This window comes from Apodemus sylvaticus, chromosome 1 (assembly GCF_947179515.1).
Source record: "Apodemus sylvaticus chromosome 1, mApoSyl1.1, whole genome shotgun sequence".
Lineage (NCBI taxonomy): Eukaryota > Metazoa > Chordata > Mammalia > Rodentia > Muridae > Apodemus > Apodemus sylvaticus.
Genome location: NC_067472.1, coordinates 141,625,539 through 141,647,272, shown reverse-complemented (window position 1 = coordinate 141,647,272; position 21,734 = coordinate 141,625,539). Strand labels below are relative to the sequence as shown.

Here is a 21,734-nt window from a genome sequence, read left to right as displayed (position 1 = left end):
ATCTGGAAGTTCTTAGCACAGTGAGCCCCTGGCTTGCCGTCTGCACTAACGGGAGGTCTGGTAGGGCGAGACAGCAAATCTGACATACTTGCTTGGGCCCAGCCGACCCTCAGAGAGACTCCATGCTGTCAGAAATCAGCACTTTGGGTTTATTTAACATTAAATAACCTTAGTTTGTGCTCTTTTTGTTCATGGTAACTTTTGTTCAAAGCCATTTTCTAAGGCAATTTAGAGTCTAATTTCAAAAAGAACTTTGCCAAACGCTCCCCTTGCATCATCAGAGCTGTTCTAAGGTTCTACCAAGTGGTCAGTTCTGTGCTTTTACTTTAGCCATATAGTAAAAGAACTCACGCACTGGATGGATAATCCCTGGTGCTCAGTGTTGAGGCCATTGTCCCATGAATCACCCAAGGCACATCCTTCTCAGAGGCTGAAGATTCAGACAGAACAAAGATGTGGCTAGTGAATTTGGGGACTAACCTGCTTCTTGGCTTTTCCAGATCCAAAGTCAGTACCTGTTTACTGATCACTGACCCCAGGAGCCAGTATGCCCTGCGCCTCCCACACAAGCTGCCAGGCATGCACTACAGTGCCAACGAGCAGTGCCAGATTTTGTTTGGCACCAATGCTACCTTCTGCAAAAATATGGAGGTAAGCAACCAGGGAAGGGCAGACTCGGGACCATACACAAGCTCAATAGTCCCTCTGCAGGTCCGGATCCTGGAGGTCATGGATATCTCAGACATAGACCTGCATATGACCATGTATATGCACAGGCATGAGGGTCCGGTGCCAAAGGCCTTTTCACAGAGGTTGCATATCAGATACTGTCTTAGAGTTTGTATTCCTAAACAAAACATCATGACCAAGAAGCAAGTTGAGGAGGAAAGGGCTTATTCAACTTACACTTCCACATCGCTGTTTATCACCAAAGGAAGTCAGGACAGGAACTCACACAGGGCAGGAACTTGGAGGCAGGAGCTGATGCAGAGGTCATGGAGGGATGTTACTTACTGGCTTGCTTCCCCTGGCTTGCTCAGCTTGCTTTCTTATAGAACCCAGGACTACCAGCCCAGGGATGGCACCACCCACAATGGGCCCTTCCACCCTTGATCACTAATTGAGAAAATGCCTTACAGATGAATCTCATGGAGGCGTTTCCTCAAGGGAGGCTCCTTTCTCTGTGATAACTCCAGCTTGTGTCAAGTTGACACACAAAACTAGCCAATATAGATGCCCTGTATATCAGATACTGATGTTACAATTCATAACAGTCGCAAAATTATAGTTTTGGAGTAACAGGGATAGAATTTTATGATTGGGGCTCACCACATCATATTAAATGTACAGCACTATATTAAAGGGGCCTCAGTATTAGGAGGGTTGAGAACAACTGCCCTAGAAGCTCAAAATCCCCATGCATACCCTGAAGATGGCCCATTTGTAAGTTCTCCAGCAGCTGCAGCTCATGCTCCCCGATAGCTCTTTCCTTTAATACAGTCATCAGGAAATAGACACATTAAATTGTCCTCTTCTAGCTTGTCACTAGATGAGGTAACTATATGTGAATAGAGGGAGAGGGTAGCCTAGTGACAGGCACTGGTGGCCGCTAGCCACAGCTACTACTGGTCATCATCCCCTCTGGTGATTTAGTGATTGTTGGGGGACTCTGGAAGCGAGCCGAAAGTGACTGTTCACCCAGTATACAGTGTCCCCATTACACTCTTTCTCTTGGGAAACACATGACAGACGGCCCATGCTTCTTGGGATACCTGGTATGCTGAGGACGTGGGGAATGGTGCCCTGAACCTGAGCACATCTCCTTGACGGATGCACGCCAGAACTGTGCTGTGATTCTGGGCTCTTAAGTCACTACATCCTCCGTCTTCCATGAACCGTCTTCCCTGGTTCAGAGATCTGTGCTCTGACCACACTCATCAGCATCCATGGCTGTCTTTTCTTCTACCTGGAGCATAAGCTAAGCTAAGTGCTGTTGAGTGCTCTCTCACCACTGTCTGTACCCATCCCATTCACCAGACCCAGCTCGTCTCTATTCTAGCCTAGCCTTCCTGCCTTCTCTGCCCACCAGAAAGGAAGTTCACAGCAAAGACACAGCCAGCTGCTTGGGGCCCTTCCCTCCATCTGGTTATCTGAATGACTCATTGTTTTGTTTTTGTTGTTGTTTGTTTCAGTTTTCAGATTTTTTTAAAAAGATTTATTTATTTATTATATATGAGTACACTGTTGCTGTCTTCAGACATGCCAGAAGAGGGCATTAGATCTCATTACAGATGGCTGTGAGCCACCATGTGGCTTCTGGGATTTGAACTCAGGACCTTCAGAAGAGCAGTCAGTGCTCTTAACTGCTGAGCCATCTCTCCATCCCTTGTTTCAATTTTCAAATGTAACCTTCTCAATGTTTCAGTTTTAAATGTTACCTTCTTAATGAGGCCTGCCTCAAGCACCCTGATTGAGATTATACTCTGTTATAATCTCTTATATATTCACACACACACACACACACACACACACACACACACACACATATGTCTTAGTCAGGGTTTCTATTCCTGCACAAACATCATGACCAAGAAGCAAGCTGGGGAGGAAAGAGTTTATTGAGCTTACACTTCCATGTTGCAGTTCATCACTAAAGGAAGTCAGAACTGGAACTCAAGCAGGTCAGGAAGCAGGAGCTGATGCAGAGGCCATGGAGGGATGTTTCTTACTGGCTTGCTTCCCCTGGCTTGCTCAGCCTGCTCTCTTATGGAACCCAAGAATACCAGCCCAGAGATGGCACCCACCCACAAAGGGCCCTCTCCCCTTGATCACTAATTGAGAAAATGCCCCACAGCTGGATCTCATGGAGGCACTTCCCCAACTGAAGCTCCTTTCTCTGTGATAACTCCAGCCTGTGTCAAGTTGACACACAAAACCAGCCAGTACAATATATAAATATATAATATTCTTATAGGAAGCCCTGCTTCCAGATGCTTCCTCTCCCATTTGAAATAATTAAAGACAAAGCATAGAAAATGGTGAGCTTTGAAGACACTGGCCATCAAACAGCCAAGGCCTTCAAGGACTGAGAGGTCTGAAATAGATGGAGGAGGCCATGCTCTGCTCACCGATGACCTGGCCCACCCTCGATCTGCACACAGGGAGGAGGAATGGAAGAGAGCTGCAGTGGTTATACAGAAGACTAGCCTTCTAAGAGTCTGCAGAACTCACAGAAGGAAGAGCTGGTTTTTTTAAAATATTTTTATTTGCTATATTCTTTGTTTACATTCCAAATGATTTCCCCTTTCCCAGATCCCCCCTCCCCATATGTCCCATAAACCTTCTTCTCTCCATCCATTCTCCAATCACCTCCCTCCTTTTTCTCTGTCCTTATATTCCCCTCCAATGCTAGATCAATCCTTTCCAGGATCAGGACCCTCTCCATATTTCTTCATGGGAGTCATTTGTTATGCGATTTGTGCCTTGGGTATTCAGAGCTTCTGGGCTAATTAATATCCACTTATCTGAGATTGCATTCCATGTGTATTCTTTTGTGATTGGGTTACCTCACTTAGGATAATATTTTCATGAACAAACCATTTGCCTAAAAATTTTGTGAATTCATTGTTTCTAATTGCTGAGTAGTATTCCATTGTGTAAATATACCACATTTTCTGTATCCATTCCTCCTTTGAGGGACATCTGGGTTCTTTCCAGCGTCTGGCTATTATAAATAAGGCTGCTATGAACATAATGGAGCATGTGTCTTTATTGCATGCCAGGGAATACTTTGGGTATATGCCCAGGAGAGGTATAGCAGGGTCCTCCGGAACTGTCATGTTTCTGAGGAACCGCCAGACTGATTTCCAAAGTGGTTGTACCATCTTACAGCCCCACCAGCAGTGGAGGAGTGTTCCTCTTTCTCCACATCCTCGCCAACACCTAATGTCTCCTGAGTTTTTGACCTTAGCCATTCTGACTGGTGTAAGAAATCTCAGGGTTGTTTTGATTTGCATTTCCCTAATGACTAATGATGTTGAGCACTTCTTAAGGTGCCTCTCGGCCATCCGAATTTCTTCAAGTGAATATTCTTTGTTTAGATCTGTACCCCATTTTTTAATAGGGTTATTTGGTTCCCTGGGGTCTAACTTCTTTTTCTTTTTCTTTTTTTTTTTTGTCTTTTTTTTATTCAATATATTTTTTATTTACATTTCAAATGATTTCCCCTTTTCTAGCCCTCCACTCTCCGAAAGTCCCATAAGCCCTCTTCTCTCCCCCTGTCCTCCCACCCACCCCTTGCCACTTCCCCGTTCTAGTTTTGCCGAATACTGCTTCACTGAGTCTTTCCAGAACAAGGGGCCACTCCTCCTTTCTTCGTGTACTCATTTGATGCGTGGATTATGTTTTGAGTATTCCAGTTTTCTAGGTTAATATCCATTTATTAGTGAGCATGATTCACCTTTTGAGTCTGGGTTACCTCACTTAAGTTCTTTGTATATATTGGATATTAGCCCTCTATCAGATATAGGGTTGATGAATATCCTTTCCCAATTTGATGGTTGCCATTTTGTCCTTTTAACAGTGTCCTTTGCCTTACAGAAACTTTGTAATTTTATGAGGTCCCATTTGCCAATTCTTGCTCTTGATCTTAGAGCATAAGCTATTGGTGTTCTGTTCAGGAACTTTTCCCCTGTGCCCATGTCCTCAAGGATCTTCCCCAGTTTCTTTTCTATTAGCTTCAGTGTGTCTGGTTTTACATGGAGGTCCTTGATCCAAATGCCCCTCCTCCTAAAAGCAACCTGTGGGAGATAGGCTTTACTTGGGCTCCTTATTCTGAGCCAGTCCATCATGATGGAAGGCATGCTAGCAGAAGGATCCATTCATAGCAGGAGAAACATGAGGTGTTAGTTCCTTACATACTGGTGGATCAGGAAGCAGAGTTGTTTAGTTATATATCAGGGATAGGCATAACCTTCAAGGCCCTCCTGCAATAACCTACTTTCACTACATATCCTCAAAGTTTCACAAGTTCCCAGAGCAATCTGGAGACCAGGTATTCAAACACAGGAACATATGGGAGATGATTTGCATTCAAATCTTAACAAACCTACAAAGAACCTTGGAGACCTGAAGAGGATGCCCCTTGACTAAGCTTAGTGCAGTGCATGTGTGTGAGAAAACTCCTCAAAGCTCAGCAAATAACTATCCTAAATGTTAGAGGGAGCCTCTCAGGAACTCTTGTAAGCATCATGTAGAACATATCAGGTTCTGTTTCAGAGCAGTGCAATATTAATCTTCCACTAAAATGTTGCTCTAGTCTTACCCAGCAAAGCTTCAAGATATGAGAGGGTCAAACTTGCTATTAATTTACATGATTCTTGGGCTGGGAAGATGACCCAGTCAGTAAAGTGCTGTGATGCAAGCCTGAGAACCTGTGTTTGAATCCTCATTATACACATAAAAGCCAGGTGTGGCAGCATGTGTCTATAACTCCATGGCTTGGGGCAAAGGGCACAGGCTTATCTCTGGATTTTGCACATGTGCACACATAATATATACATTTTAACATATTTCACACGCATTTAAAAATAATATTAGCCAATTTTAGAACAAAATTCAGATAATATAAATACAAAACTACTCATTATTCAAAAAACAAAACTACAATGTCCAGTATCAACTAAAAAAAAAAAAAAACCAACTTTGACAGCTATGCAAAGCAGGAAAATGCATCCATATTGAGGGAAAGTCAATTAAAACTGGCCCAGAAATGACACGGGACATTAGAACAACAATTATAATAATGGACATACTGAGTACACACATGGACTGTGGAAATGTTATCTACCTGGGACTTTGTAGAAGAAATACTGCAAAGACTTAGATGAAGAATCTCCCAGGCAAGACTGCTGGTTAATTAGACACCAAAAGAGAGGGAGTTAGTAAATTTAAACACAAACCAACCAAAACTATTTAAAAGCAAAACACCAAGAGGAAAAAATAGACTGAAAACAAAATAAAACAAAACAACCTATTAAATATAAAGAAGAGAAGGTAAGAATGGCAAATGACTGAAATTTGACAAATTTGATAAAACCATTCAGACAACAGGTCAAAGGAGGTCAGCGAACTCCAAATAAAAGAAACAAGGAAATCCAGGCCAACATTCATCATGATTTAATTATTTTTAAAGTAGTAATAGGTTCCAGCAAGAAAGTTTAGTGGGTAAAGAAACTTGCTCCCAAGTCTTATGATCTGAATTCTATCCCCATGATCCACATTGGTAGGAGAGAACCCTCTCCCACATGTGCAAATGCACACATACATGTACACAAATAAATGAACAAATAAATAATTGTAATACAAAAGCAGTATTAAAGGTAAAAATCTTAAAGTCAGCCAGTTGATTAAAGACAAGCATACATTGCTCATTATAAACAATGCAAGCAGATAAGAGTAGAGCAGTCTTTTACAGTATTGAAAGAAAGAAGTCTGTTAATGTAAAATTCTATACCCAGCAAAACTATCTCTCAAAAGTAATTGTGACATGCAGGCTTTCTATTATACCAAAGCTGAAAAACTCACCAGGCACAGACCTGCACTATGAGAAATAATGTGTTCCTTTCAGCAAAAGGAAGATATTGGATGAAAACCGGTTTCTAAAAGAGAATTAAGAGTCTCAGAAACAGCCTCTAAGTTGGTAAAACATGTGGTTTACATAAACATCTATACCTGTCCTTAAAATGACATTGATCATTTTACAAAAAGAACAAGAATGTTCTTGTGGTAGACCCCCCAGAGTACAAAAGCCCAGATACTCTGACTGTTGCCTACAGTGTAAGAGGCTTCTCTGGTGTGCTTTATCATCCTCAGATGGAGACATTGCCCTGGATTATCTGTGCTGGCCTGATGCACAGTGACTGGGTGATAAAGATGTAAGGAGCAGGAGGTTGGAGTAACACCAGGAGTGGGCATGACATAGGACATGTGTTCATCTGGACAGTCAGCAGAATGCAGCCTTAGGAAGGAGCCAGGCTTGCAGGTGCCTTTTCTTTAGCCCAATGAGTGCGATTTTAGACTTCTGACTTCTAGAACTACCAGACGACTGTGTTGTTTTAAAGTAGTCATTTCTTTTTATCAGCAATAGAAAGTGAGATTCTCCAGTGGAAACTAATTCACTCAAAGATGTGACATATGACATTTGCCAGAAAGAAAGCAGTGGAAGTGTGGTGCTCTGGGCTGGGCTTTTCATACACGAGGAGAGGAATAAAGTAGCCTTTCTTTGACTACGACTTTACTTTCCAGAGTTTCAGTTACCACAGTCAACCACAGTCCAAAAATGCTAAGTAGAAAATCCCAGAAATAAGAAACTACACAGTTTTAGATAATTTTTGTCACTTTGTTGATAATTGTTGATAATCCCAGTTCCTTGCTGTATTATTTAAATTCAACTTTATAATAGCTATGTGTAGGAAAGAAGCAGTATATGTAATGTTAGGTACAACTGTGTATCTGGTGTTAAGATAACACAGATTTATTAAAGACTGACAATATCAATTATAAAACAACCAGTTAACAGGAAAATGCATGCAACTATATATTGTCTCTTTTACGGTTATTAAGCTCATTAGAAGAGCATATAAGGATGGATTTTAGATATGTGTTATAAATGACACTCCATCACATTCAGAAAGTCAAGCAATGTACATGCCTCAGACCCTGGAGATGTGATTCATTTAGGTGTGAGACTTCCTACAACCCACAACCCTCCCCTGACTCCATGTAGACAGCACAAACTGTGCAGTCCATGTACCAGCAATCTTACCGAATGCTGTCATTACATCTCAAATAGTTTCCCCTGGACTCAAAAAGAACTATGCTATGGGCCAGAAAGATGGCTCAGTGAGGAACGTGCTTGGTGTACAAGCCTAAAACCTTTGGATCCAGGTCTCCAGAACCCACATAAAAGTCAGACATAGCAGCATATCTGTAATTCTGGTACTGTTATAGATACATTGGAGGTGGATGTTGGCAAATCCATGGAAGCTCCTGGGCCAGCTAGCCTGGTGTACACAAAATGAAAACAAGACAGAGCTTGCCTCAAATAAGATGGGAGGTGAGGACAAACATCCATCATTGTGCTCTGAACTACACACACATACACATACACACACACACAGAGAGAGAGAGAGAGAGAGAGAGAGAGAGAGAGAGAGAGAGAGATTACTTTAAGATTTTTTTAAACCATGCTGCAAAATACTCAACATTCTCCAAACCACTTTGGTCCTCTTTAATAGGAAAAAAAAAATCTACTTACTTACTAGATGTCATAAAACATAAGAAAACACTCATAGACAGGCATTTTAGGAGAGAGAATATCATGCAGAAATTACAACTTCAAAAATCTGGAGGAACCTCTCTCTTAAAAGCTGCATTCCTGTGTGGGAATTGAGAATGCTGTCTGAATTCCCAGGCCCTGAGTTCCCTGGAAGACAAAAACCAAGGGGGAAGTTCACAGCCAGCCATGGGACTGAGCCCCTGTGAAGAGTTATCATGGAAAGTTTGGAAGAGCACCTGAACATTAATGAGACAAGTGTGTGTGTATTGTGTCTGTCTGCCTTTTGTCTCCAACATTTCTAGAACTTTAAGCCTACCACTAAAACTAACGAACTGGAAGAGGGGTTGGACATATCCCAGGAAATAAAAATGAGACACCGAGGCTGCAGGGTGGAGCACTTTCTGGTTTTGGAATACAGAACTTAAAACAAAGAATGAAAGAAACTAGGTAGATTGCATTTTGAGACAAGCAATAGCATCTTCACTACCTGTGAACCTTCTTCCAGTCTCTGCTCTGCCTTCTGAGGAACAAGTTTCCCCGATCAGGGCTGGCAGGGTTGCTCAGTGGGGAAAGGCCAGCAAGACAGCATGAACTCAATCCCTGGGACCCACATGGTGGAAAGAGAGAACAGATTCCCCAAGTTGTCCTTCAACCTCCAAATATGTGCCATTCTGCTTACGTGGATATATGTGTGTGCATGCACACACAGAGAGATACAGACAGATAGACACATATACACACATAAATTTACCAAATAAACAAACAAACACATAAACACTAAATATATAAAAAAGTTCTTCTGGAAGTTGAGGCTACAGTGCGTCTTGACTGAAGGTGGAAGGCAGATACAACCTCCCTGGTCTCAGGGGATAGAATTTCTCATCCCCATTCCCCATAACCCCCAGTGATTATCCTGAACTAAAGCCTTTGGATGGTTTCACCAGATTTTTGTGAAGCAGGCTGGGAAAGTGATTGCAACTCTTCCCTCCAGCTTCTCACTGAAGCGAACATCCCCTTCGCATATGATGGCTGGCGGCAGGCCGCAGCTGTCTTTGCAGTTCCCATGGCTGTCCTGAGATTAGAAATCACAGATACCTTCATTCTGTCTAACAGCCATGGCTGAAATCACAAAGTACCATTTGTCCTCCCCACATCTCCAACATCACAGCAAGTATTACACCCCCAGCCAACCCTTGTCATTCTGTGTGTTTATCAACACGTATTCCAGGCCAGGGGCATTTCAGGTCTAATGACCTGAGTTTAATCCCCAGTCCCTATGTAGGGAAAGGGGGAAATATGTTCTCTGACCTTCACACATATGTAATGGCACCTGCACAACCAAACATCCCCACATTCACATACACACACACACACACACACACACACACTCATGCACGCAATGGAATTTAAACATTTTTAAAAACCAGAAACACTCATTATTGTGTTACTCAAAAGGAAATATCTTTTTGTGCTTTGGAAACCTCATTGTCTCCCTGCTTGTCCTACAAGTCTCACATTACTAGGCTTTGACTAACATAACTCTGCCACTAAATGTTCAGGGAGAAGGGCAGGCAGGCTGACTACTGCCCATTGTAGGAAGCCCCAGCTGCCCTGAATTCTTTCGTCTTGGCTATAACTCCTTGCGATTAGACTTCCTTGTATGTTCTAGTCCTGGCACCCACAGCACATAGCTGTTTTAAGACCCATAGAAGTTAAGAAGCATGCCCTTACTCATAGGAAAAACATTGCTGCGATCTGTGTTAGGAGCTACCTACACTTCAAATAGTAACCAGGTTTCTGCTCTCCTGAACATTTGCATACTTCAGAACCAAGACAAATTAAAACATGGTCCAGTTTTGCTTGTGGGGTTATGGAGGCCCGCATACCATCGCTGTTGAATCTTTTGTGTCTGTCTGCAGAATGCTGGTATTGTAAGGCTCAGGGCTGTCTATGGAAATATGAACTACAAAAAAAATTGGCATCAATAGCTGGCATTTGTTGTAGAAGTTACTGGCAAGTAGAACTGTCTCTTCTCTTAGCCAATGGTAATGTGATGTTTTTAATTCAATAAAGCATTTCAAGAAAGTCCAAACATAAAAGTTATAAACACTAGAGGGTAAATATTTATTAGAAAGGGGAAATGAACTTTATGCAATTAGCACAATCAATCTTCTTTATGATTACAAGTTCCTCCTGTCCCCCATCAGCGAAGAAGTCACTCCTCAGCAAGGCTTCAAAGCTGTCAGAGCTCAAACGCTCTGCCAGGTGAGGCAGAGGGTGGCAAGTGAACTGTAGACAGTGTCAGCTGGAAGCGCTAGTATACATCGCTACTGGAACCAGAGCCAGTGGGTGGGGACACACCGAACAATGTCCTGACCAGGGTCACTGCCTCACAGTCCAGAGGGAGTTCATACATGCCTTAGTCCAGCACTGAGGGGTCTTAGCCGAGAGAGGCTGTGTGATGGTCACTCATGCCCACATGTCAGCTGCCTCTCTGCAACATGGTGTGCCTTTATTGCCCCGGAGCCTGTGTGTGATGGCCACAGGTCAAAAGGAAGATGGCTCTCAGAATGAATTGAACAGGTCATAGTTGCCGTTAACATGGGTGTGTCCACACATATAGTATACACAAAGGACTGTGATGTTTGTGTTATGTTGAAGAGTGTTGAGTGTCATAGCCATGAGCCAACTGTTTCAGGATGGCGAGAGAGTTTGGCGAAGCCACTGGTGAGAGGACCCTATCTTCTACAATATTCCCCCTCCCCACCTCTTTACCATGGTGCTCCCATAGCCCTAGGTACGCGTCACACAGTGATAAGAGAGTCTCCCTCATCAGGCTGCCTGCTCCCACCTGTCTACACGCGGTAGTCATGGTCTTTCTCTGCCTCAGTCTGCTAATCTGAAAAAAATGAGAGAGGGAGTCCTATTGACCCATCATCAAGTCATTTTAGAAGTTCAATGAGAGATGACCTAACTTTTAGCACTCATCAGTAAGTGTTGCTGGATGTTTTTCTGTTACATTGTTTCTTGGATCCAGCAGGACAGTGGCAGATGCAGGGCAGCTGGCTGTCCTACTAACCTGTCCTTTTCTCTTGTGTCTCTGTGTCCTTGCCATGTCTCCTGGCACCCTGAAACGTTAGAACCCTCAAAGATAGCCTCTCACCTAGTATGTGCTGCCACAATAACCTATCACCAGTCTGGAAAGACTTTTAAAAAAAAAGATTTATTTATTATATATAAGTACACAGTCACACTCTTCAGTCACACCAGAAAAGGGCATCAGATCCCATTACAGATGGTTGTGAGCCACCATGTGGTTGCTGGGATTTGAACTCAGGACCTCTGGAAGTGCACTCAGTGCTCTTAACTGCTGAACCATCTCTCTAGCGCCCCCCTCCCCCCCCCAAAGCCTCTTTGTCTGTGTGTCCAGGAAGCCCAGGTATTCAAATCCCATAGAAGAACATGGTTCCATTTCTCTGATGTCAATCAGATCTCAACCAGGAGCCACCTCAGAGCCCCCTCCAGAGACTGGCAGAAGCGACTGTGACCTGCTACGAATCTCACCTTCTCTTTCTCAGAGAGACAGACACGGATTTCAGGTTATTGTCTCTTTCTATAGCTCTGGGACTTACAGTCAGACTAGGTTGGAAACTACTGGCCTAAATACAATCTGTCCCTTCAGTGCCAGTGGACCTGGCCAGAGTAGGAGGCTGGCAGAGTCCAGGAGCTTGTGTAGCCCTGCCCCTCTCAGACAGGCTTGTCCAGCCGAGCTAGACACCCGGCTGCAAGCTGCCTTGACTGTCTCAGTTGGATCTCAGTTTCAGCATCTGCAGCCTTCTGAAGCTGCTGGACTTTGGCAGAAGTCAACCTGGATTTTCCAGAAGTGTTTTGAAAGCTTACAGTAGACAGCCTTCTCAGAGAACTCTCCAGACGATGCAAGTTGTGTGCTATCTTTCATTCCTTGTCCCTTTGCCAGCCGAGTGCCCCCATCCTCACCTTGAAGCACTCAGTCCCAGCCAGTTAAGGGTCTCCACCACCCTCAGGACCATGGAAGGAGAGACCACACCCGGGATTCAGGAAATATTCCAGGTGCGGTGCTGGCGTGCTGGGCTCGGACTTCAGACTGCAGTAGTACTTGTGGGAAATTTGGACCAGTTACTGTTTCATCCAGCTCTTGGCATGCTATCTGCCTTTGGCTTGTGTTATCAGCAAAACTTTTTAAAGGGAGTTTACATAACTGTCCCCTCAGGACTCGCTAGCTGCTCTCTCCGCTCATAGTGGTCACCCGGTGAGGAAAGAGGTGAAAGGGGAACCACAGTCAAATGCTCACCCTAGGAAGGACCGCCGCCAGTTGGAGAAAAGCAGGAACAGCTTGGGACGTGATCAAGGGGTCCTTGAAGCCTGCCTTATATTTTCATAGGGCCAAGGACAGAGCATAGCGCTGACTGGGTTTTCCCAAGGTACCAGCAGGAACCAGGCAGGAAAAGAACCAGGATGCCCCAATTACCAGACCTTAAACATGACTCTTGAGGTGGCACGGACTAAATCCGAGAAGCAGAAGCTCTTTCATCTCCTTGTTGTTTTTAGGAACTTTCTGCTGCTGTTCATGAATGGCTCCCGGGATCTGATCAAGCCTGAGAGTCGCCCCCACTCCCCCCTAGTCTCTCCCTCCCTATCCAGGAGCACCATGTTTTCATCAAGCCAGAGAGCACACTACTGAGCAGAACTTCACACAACGCTTGGGTGTTCTTAACCCCTTTGGCACCCGTACTATACCAAATTCCAAATCTGGAGCATTTTTGATACAGGTCTCTGGATTAAGAATGTCCAAGTACAGTCTCTGCAGATACCTCCCCTATACACACACCATTAAAAAAATATCCACATTTTGAAACACTGCTGGTCTCAAGCATTTTGGATAAGGGATCTTCTCCCACCTTTACGGAGTCTGGCAGGCAGACCTGGGATGAACAAGATGTTGAATACCCTTGTCTGCCTGATAGACTTAGTTCTTGGGAGGACATGGGAAGGGAAAACTGGGAACCGATGAAGACCTCATGTGTCCCGTGTGTGGGCGCCATGGGTTTAGAGGTCAGTACAGGATTTGCAGTGTATAGTGGGGGTAGTAACTGTCTGCCTCACGGGGTTGATAAAGTGCGTGATACTTAGGATTGGTAAACAGTTAAATGCTTATAGTTTGTTGGTTCTTCCTTCACCTCAGAGGCAGTCATTGCTTGACTTAGAAGGACATTTGTACATTCATTCATTCATTCCTTCAGCCAGCATGCCTCTGTGGGGTAAGTCATGTGCTCCTGGGCCTGTGTGGAGGTGAGGAGGAGGCTTCCTGGTTGGGACTGGAGGAAGGGACCATTGGAGGAGTCTGGATCCCCAATTCCTGATTGGTTTGAGCGGCTGCTCCTCCACAGTGCCTGAGCTCCTTGCATTTGATCAATAAGCATTAAGGGCCTATTGATATCATTTATGCCAGTCCTGGACTAAACTCTCCAGAGGCAGGCAGGATGCCATGTTCGCTGTCCACTCTGAATCTTTAGTAACTTTAGTATCAAGCAACTCTTGGGAGATGAGCCCTGAGAAGGGGTACAGGATCCTTGAGGAAAATACAGCCACCCCTGTATCACCAGAGTGCTATCTGGTATAAGAACAGGCTACACGGAGGTACAGAGGAGAGGAGTGGTGTAGGAGGTCAGCCAGAGACTACAGCTGTCCCGTGACATGCGTGTGAGTTTATCCGGGTCCTGCAGGAGTTTGGAAGGTGTATGTGGCATCTGAGTGTTAGATTTGCAAGCTGTGGTGAAGGTGGACATGACTAGGGTTAGCTAGGTGGGAGAGGGAAAGTTCTTCAAGGGGCAGTGCCCTTGAGGAGGAAATAAAAGAATTTGCTCAGGAAAAGTTGGAAACGTTTGATCACTTTTATTTTTATTGTTTTGAGAATTTCACATGTGCTTAGTATATGGTTTGATGAATTCAACCCCACTCTTTCCTCTCCGGTTCCTTCCATATCTGCCCCCTAACTTTTCCCTCTTAACTTCAAGTGCTGTTTGTTTGTTACAGGATCTTTCTATGTATCTGTGTTCTATCCTAGAACTACATAGTACCTGCTCTCCTCAAAGCCACAGAGATCCCTTGTCTCTGCCTTCTGAGTGTTGGGTTAAAGGCATGTGTCACCATGACTTTTTTGTGTGTTCTATTTTAAAAGTCCACTTGGTCCAGCCAGTATGAGCATGGGGATCCATCCCCCCATAGGTAATATCCCTGAACAAAACAGAATCACCCTCCCCAGTAGCCATCAACTGCCTATAGTTCATCATCTAAAGCTGGGGCTTCTCTCCCGTCTATGCAGGGAGTTTCACCTGGCTTGATCCTGTGCAAATCTGTGCATACACTTACAGACATTGTAGGTTCGTGTGTGTAATTGTCCTGCCCTGGCCAGCAAATACTCTTTGTCTGCAGACATCCACTTCCTCTGACTCTTAAGAGCAATGTCTGTTCTTCCCTGAGTCTTATGCAGAAGGGTTGTGACGTGGACATCTCATGCAGAGCTGACCATTCCACAGTCTGAGTCTTCACATGCCGATCAGCTGTGGGCTCTGTGTTCATAGCTGTCGGCCACAAAGAGACGCTTTCCTGGTGAGGACTGAGAGATGCATCCGTCTATAGGTATAAAGGCATAAAGTTATCCACCTATAGGTATAAAGGTAACTTAGGAGAGTAGAGTTGCTAGTAGTTAGTAACTGTGCATTGCAGCTACTAAACAATTATAACAAAGAGTATATTTGTCAGCTTTCTGTTACTATAACAATATACTGGAGATAATGAACTTAGAAGAAGACCAGATATATTTTTGCCTCATGGTTTCTGAATCTTCACTCCCTGGTCTGATGCTTTTGATAATCTGATGAGGTAGTTCATCTTGGCAGTCAGAACATAATGAAACAATGTTGTTCACCTCATGGTGACCAGGAAATGGAGAGGAAATGATTGGGGTCTTCTGCAAGAGGACTATCCCAATAACTGGATGCCCCCCTTACCTCTCAACAGGCTTATCAGTTTCCAACAGTGCCAAGCTGGGGGACTCATGGCCCTTAGCAGATCTTTCAGAGTATTCCCACCACAGACACTTGGCTTTCAGTGTGATTTTTCAGATTTATTTAAATGTTTCCCAAATGAGCAAAACATGCACAAAGTTCAAGAGCTGAAGCATGACCATGTATATATATATACATTTAAACTAGCACGCTCCTATATTTGTTTGGCCTTTGAAGTTTTTTTCTTTTGACAGTGTCTTAGAGTTAGACAAGTCTGTTATGAATGGAGTCGCTCCATATAAACTTACCATAGATTGTGTTATATATTAACTTATTGTGAGACAATTTTAGATCCCAGGGGAGTGTCATGAAAATAGTTAAATTTCATTTACAATTTCCCATACATCAATACATTCCATAATTCTAGAACAATTACTAAAACCAGGAAATTTGCAAGGAAGTGATAATACATGGGGAAATAGATGCGTTTAACCTGCTTTGAACATTACACAAAGGATACAAGTATGAAACCAACATATGGTTTCATAGAAATTAGGAACTGAAAGGGCTAGGGTAGCATTTCGAAGGGAGAACACTGTGTAGCATGCTTATGCCCTGTGTTGGATCCACAACACTTAAATACACTCTTGTTAAAAATAGGACATTACCTTGCCACAGTCTGAGACTCAGATTCTGCCCATTTTCCTCCTAATGGCCTTTTCTCCGCTCCGCAGTCCCACCAGGATTCTGATTGGCATTTACTCTTCTGTCTCCCGCATCACTGCCCATCCGTGGAATTTCCTCAGTCTGTCAAAATTGTTAACAACTTCCATGCTTTTGCAGAACACTAGCCAGTCGGTTCATGGACTGGGCCTTTCTTACACCTTCATTAGTGTGAGATTATTTATTATTTCAAGGATAACCTGAAGAAGGTTGCTATGGCTGATAACAATACTCTTACCTTCCTCATTGTAACTTACAGCTTCCCCTTTTGCACTCAGAGCTTGTCTGTAGCAGGGTTTCCCATCCTAGGCACTCCTGACATGCTGAGCTCGACAATTCTTTGTTGCTGGGAGACAGTTTGTATACTTAGGAGTTTAGCAGAATCCCTGGAATACATTCACCATGCTGGAGGCACAGTGACCATCCCTGACTAAGTAGTGACAATGAAAAGCGGTATCTTCAGAAACCACCAAATGTTCTTATGGGAGGCTCAGCTGACCCCAACTGAGAATCATAGATCTTACAGGATAAATACCTTAGAAGTAGGCCAAAGGCCATTTCACACACATGTAAATTCTGTAGTTTTATTTACCTAGGATCCAACAGAAGACACACAGAAAAGTGCACAGATTTTAAGTGTGCGGTCACATTGTTTGTTTTTCACTATGTGTACAAGTATGGCCAGACACCAGGAAGCAGGCCATGTCGGTCATCCAGACTGGCCCTGGTTACTCATTTCTACTCATTCCCCCTAAGAGTGACTACTGTTGTGACCACCAATGTCCACTGTGGTCCCTCAGGCTGTTTGCCTACCTTTGAATTTTATATAACACCAAGAGCACACATCGGTGATAGATCTTGTGTGCCACATTGCCAAAGAGACTTAAGTTGCACACTTTTTTTTTATTCGATATATTTTTTATTTACATTTCAAATGATTTCCCCTTTCCTGGCTCCCCACTCCCATAAGCCCTTCCCTCCCCTTCCCTATCTGCCCCTTCCCACTTCCCTGTTCTGGTATTGCCCTATACTGCTGCACTGAGCCGTTCTAGAACCAGGGGCCACTCCTCCATTTTTCTTGGGTTGCACACTTTCATAAGCAGTTCAGGAGAGTGCCTCTCTGCCCTGCACCTTTACCTTGTTTCTTAATGTATATTTTACCTATTTATTTATTTTTATTTCATGTGCATTGATGTTTGGCCTACATGTCTGTCTGTCTGAGGGTGCTGGATCCCCTGAAACCAGAGTTAGAGACAATTGCGAGGTGTCGTGGGGTTGCTTGGAATTGAACCTGGGTCCTGGAAGAAAAGCCAGTGCTCTTAACCACTAAACAATTTCTCCAGCCCTGTCAGCCCATCTTCCTTATCTTCGCCCATCTTGACTGTTTTGAAAATAAGTCCATTGCAAGTGAAACTGAATTTCTTATATTCCTGAGCTTGAGTATTTATCCATATATTGAAGACTAGTGCTTTCTTTTCTGTGAGTTGGTATTATGCTTGTTTGTTTTTTTCTAAATTTTGCTACATTGTGTCACTGAGATTTTTTTAAATGGTTTTTAGAAACTTGGCCAGTAACAGAAGATGGACCTTTAGCTGATATAAAAGTCCTTCAGCCTTTTCTTTGATTCAGTTCAGGATAGTTTTTTGCTGTTTTATGTAGATATATGTGAAGTGTGTGTGTGTGCCTGAATGTGTGTGTGTGTGTGTGTGTGTGTGTGTGTGTGTGTGCATGAGTACAAGTGCCCATGGGAGCCAAAAGAGGGTGTTGGGTCCCTGGAACTGGAGTAGCCCTGTTGGGTGGGGGTGGGGGCAGCTGGGAATCCAACCCAGGTCCTGTGCAAGAACAGGAAGTGCTCTTAACCACAGAGCTGTCTCTCCAAAACCCCCGAGTCTTATTCTTTATTTCTGTATTTCCCTGTCTGTACCACTAATCACATCATGCACTTAATGTTTACATGACCATAGCTTTATAAAGTATTTTAATACACTGAACATGTGCTCCTCTACAATTTTCCTGGAGAATTATTCCTTGTTTGTTTTCCCATGTGGTCTTCAGAATATTCTCATTTAGTTCAAACGTGTGTGATTGTGTTAAATTCAATTAGATTCTTTTGTAAATTAACTTAGTGGAAAGTATGTTCTTGTACCTAACTGTGAATCATCCTACAGTAACATCATGTTCTCTTACATGATTTTTAGATGTTTTCTGACCCACCCTTGGGAGAACTTCTAATTTCTCTTTGTATAAATCGTGCATATTTCTTCTTATATTTACTTCTACAAAATAGTCCTGTTCTTTTCTTGAATGAGGGCTTTTCTTCCATTATATCACTGAACTAATATGTCTTAAAAGGAGGTACAGCCATCTTCCTAAATGAACTGTCTGGATACTGTACATGTTCTGGTTGAATAGTTTCATTTTCTAATTACAAAATTCCCTTTGCCCACCCACTAATTTCTTCTCTGATCTAAAAAAACAAACAAACAAAAAAAAAACAATTGGCTTTCCTTTTCTTCTTGACTTTGAGGCAAATGCTTCTAATAGTCCATGGGTATTTATCAAGTTTAAAAAGTAGACGTTGTTTTAAATCTTATTAGGCATTTAATAAGAATCACAATTGAATTTTATAAGATGTCTTTTCATTATCCATGGGGAAAACAAATCACTTCTCAGTTTAAGAACTATCTTTTCGTGAGCATGAATGTCTTGCCTGCATGTGTGTCATCACAGGGAGCCTGATCATGCCTGGTGCCCATGGATACCAGAAGAAGGTATCAGATCCTGTGGAACTGGGGTTACAGGCTGTAAGGAGATGAGCAGTCATGTGAATACTAGGAACCACACCCCAGTCCTCTTCGAGAGTTCCCAGTGCTCCTGACCTCTGAGACATCTTTCCAGCCACAGCATCTCATTTTGAGTAGTAAGATGGGAGATTGATTAGCATATATTCGAACAGTTAGCTCTCCACATTCTGGAGGGTATTTTATTTGGTCTTGGTATAATTCATTCTAATGTGCTAGCAAATTGTATTTTGAGTCTTTGTAACATTTATTCACAAATAAGTTCCGTATGGATTTTTCTTTATGCTTATTCTGTTTGGGGTCAATTACATCACCCCAAACATTACAGTTATATTAGTTAGTATTTAAAAAAAATAGGGGAAATGCCTTCCCTTCACATGTTCTTAAATACTTTAAGGATGTTGGTGTTAGCTGTTCCTTGGAAGTTAAATAGAAATACCTGTGAGGAAAAACAGTGCTAAGAATCCATTAGGATGCCCATGGGGCCTTTCTAGGTCTCCTCCATCACTCTGTCTGTAGTCAAAGAGAGGGGAGGAAGTGGAAGAGAAAGGAGAGGAAATTAATTAGTTTGGTTTAATTAATTAGGGGATTGATTAGATTGATGAATTGATTAAGCAGTAATTAGTATTGTGGTAGGATGCCTGATGATAAACAACTTGAGGGGGACATATTCGGTTCATCTAACAGTTGGAGGGAACTGGCTATCATGACAAGCATGGTGACAGCCACTTGAGCTGCCTGGTGATGCTGTATCCAGTCAGGATGTGAAACATAGGAAATCCGTGTTCTCACGTAGCTTTCTACTCTGTTATACAGTGCGGTGCTCAAACCCAAGGCAGGCACTATCCACTTGAACTCCTAGCAAGGATGATAACCCCTCACAAGTGCAGATGAAGCTATTTTTGATAAAACTCACAGGTGTGTCCAGATACTTGTTTCTTAGGTGATTCTAGATCCTGTGAATTTGTTAATTAGTATTAGCCAGTACAATGTGCATGTATATGTATGAGGCCAGAAGTCAGAGTCGGGGGTCAGCCTCAGTCACTCAGTACTATATTGTTGTTTGAGACAGGATCTCAGTATGTAGCCTTGGGTGGCCTAGAGCTTGCTATGTAGATGAGGCTGAACCCACAGGGATCCTCCTGTTTTAATTATCTTGGTGGCAGTGTTCATATTCATGGTACTGACCACTGACACAGATTTCTGCATGTAACAAGAGAGGGCTCTATGCAGTCTCTTTTACTTTACAAGAAGATACAATCTTCTTGAATAGCCCAGGCTGGCCTTGAACTCACTCTGTAGCCAAAATGAACCTTGAACCTTATTGGGGCTACATTTTATGAATATTCCGTGACCATTAAAGATGTGCCTTGATGGCCTGGAAAGATGGCTCAGCAGCTAAGAGCGCTGACTGCTCTTCCAGAGGTCATGAGTTCAATTCCCAGCAACCACATGGTGGCTCACAACCATCTGTAATGAGATCTGGTGCCTTCTTCTGACATGTTTGAAAACATACACAATAAATAAATAAATAAATAAATAAATAAATAAATAAATAAATCTTTTTAAAAAGACGTGTCTTGACATATTTGTTTTAAGACCTGGAATTCTTCTCAATTCTTTTATGTTATTTACATCTCTGATATCAATTATTACATGACTTTTATTTGTCATGGGCTGAGAAAGTCCATTAAATTATTGTAGTAACTTCTTTTTTGTTTCTTACCCTTATATCCCAAGTCAGTTTTGTTTAATGAGATTTCATACTATGTACTATTTGGGGCATAGATCCTAGATGGCCATTGAGGGTCTTATATCCTTATATTATTTCATGTCTCAGGTTCTAGGTTCAAGTTTGACTGACATTATAATTTTCGTTCTCCTTGGTCTTTACTTCCAGCTTCCAAATCACATGAAATGATTGTCACACAGCACATAGCCAAGCTTTAGTTGTGATCTGATATGAAGGTTTGATCTTAGGAAACAAGATTAGCTCATTTGTTGCTATGTTAGATAATTTTTGTCATAGGTTCTGCGTTTCTATTTTTTTTGTTCTTTTGCTTTTGTTTTTGTTTTCTCTGGCTTTCCTTGCTTTTTCTGTTAGTGTTTCTTTTGTAGAAGTTTGGGGCTATTTCCAGTCATTGCCTCTACTGCACATTGGATATACAATTAATCCTCCATGTTTTTATTCTCTAGACACTTACAAAAATATCTCTCACCTTTGATGTTTGGAAAAGTACAAAAAAGTGTACCCCTGTTAGCTCACTGTTGTTTTTTTTAAAAATTACCACAAAATATGGCCACTTAAAACAAAACATATCTATTATCAGTCAGGCTCTGGGGTGAGGGATAAAGGCATGGCCCAGCCAGGCCTACTATGTCTCGGCAAGTTTACAAGGTTATGGGGAGGCCATAGGTCTGGCCTATGGGCTTATCGGAAGTTCAGCTGGGGACACGTTTGTTGCCAGACTCACTGGCTCACTAAGGAACTGTTGGAAAGCCCCTGTTCCTTGCAGGTTGTTGGAGCAAAGGCAGAAGTTTCGTGCTGTCTAATTTGTCGGGCTGGGCTCGGTTCACCGTAGCGGTTCACCATAGCATGGTCTTTTCCAACATGGCAGCTGGTTTGACCAAAGAGGGAGCCTTTGCAGAGATCAGAGTATTGTGTTGCGTGAGATAATCATGATGTCACATCCTGCCGTTCGTGATGCATTCTGTGGATTAAAAGTTAGTCCATGGCAAGGAAAAATGGTGGGCATGGTCATCTGCAAAGATGAATGTGGAACTCAACAGCTTCACCCACTGCCTGCACATCAGCATAGTCATGAG

At 42.9% G+C, this 21,734-nt stretch overlaps 1 protein-coding gene across 1 annotated transcript in view; it reads left to right on the top strand.

The window, feature by feature from the left end:
- Positions 1–21,734, top strand: part of Adamts17 (ADAM metallopeptidase with thrombospondin type 1 motif 17) — a 312,892-nt gene that overhangs the window by 161,974 nt on the left and 129,184 nt on the right. The window contains exon 10 of the mRNA XM_052161031.1: positions 501–651. Within this exon, the coding sequence (XP_052016991.1) occupies positions 501–651 (151 nt within the window). The remainder of the gene's footprint in view (positions 1–500; positions 652–21,734) is intronic.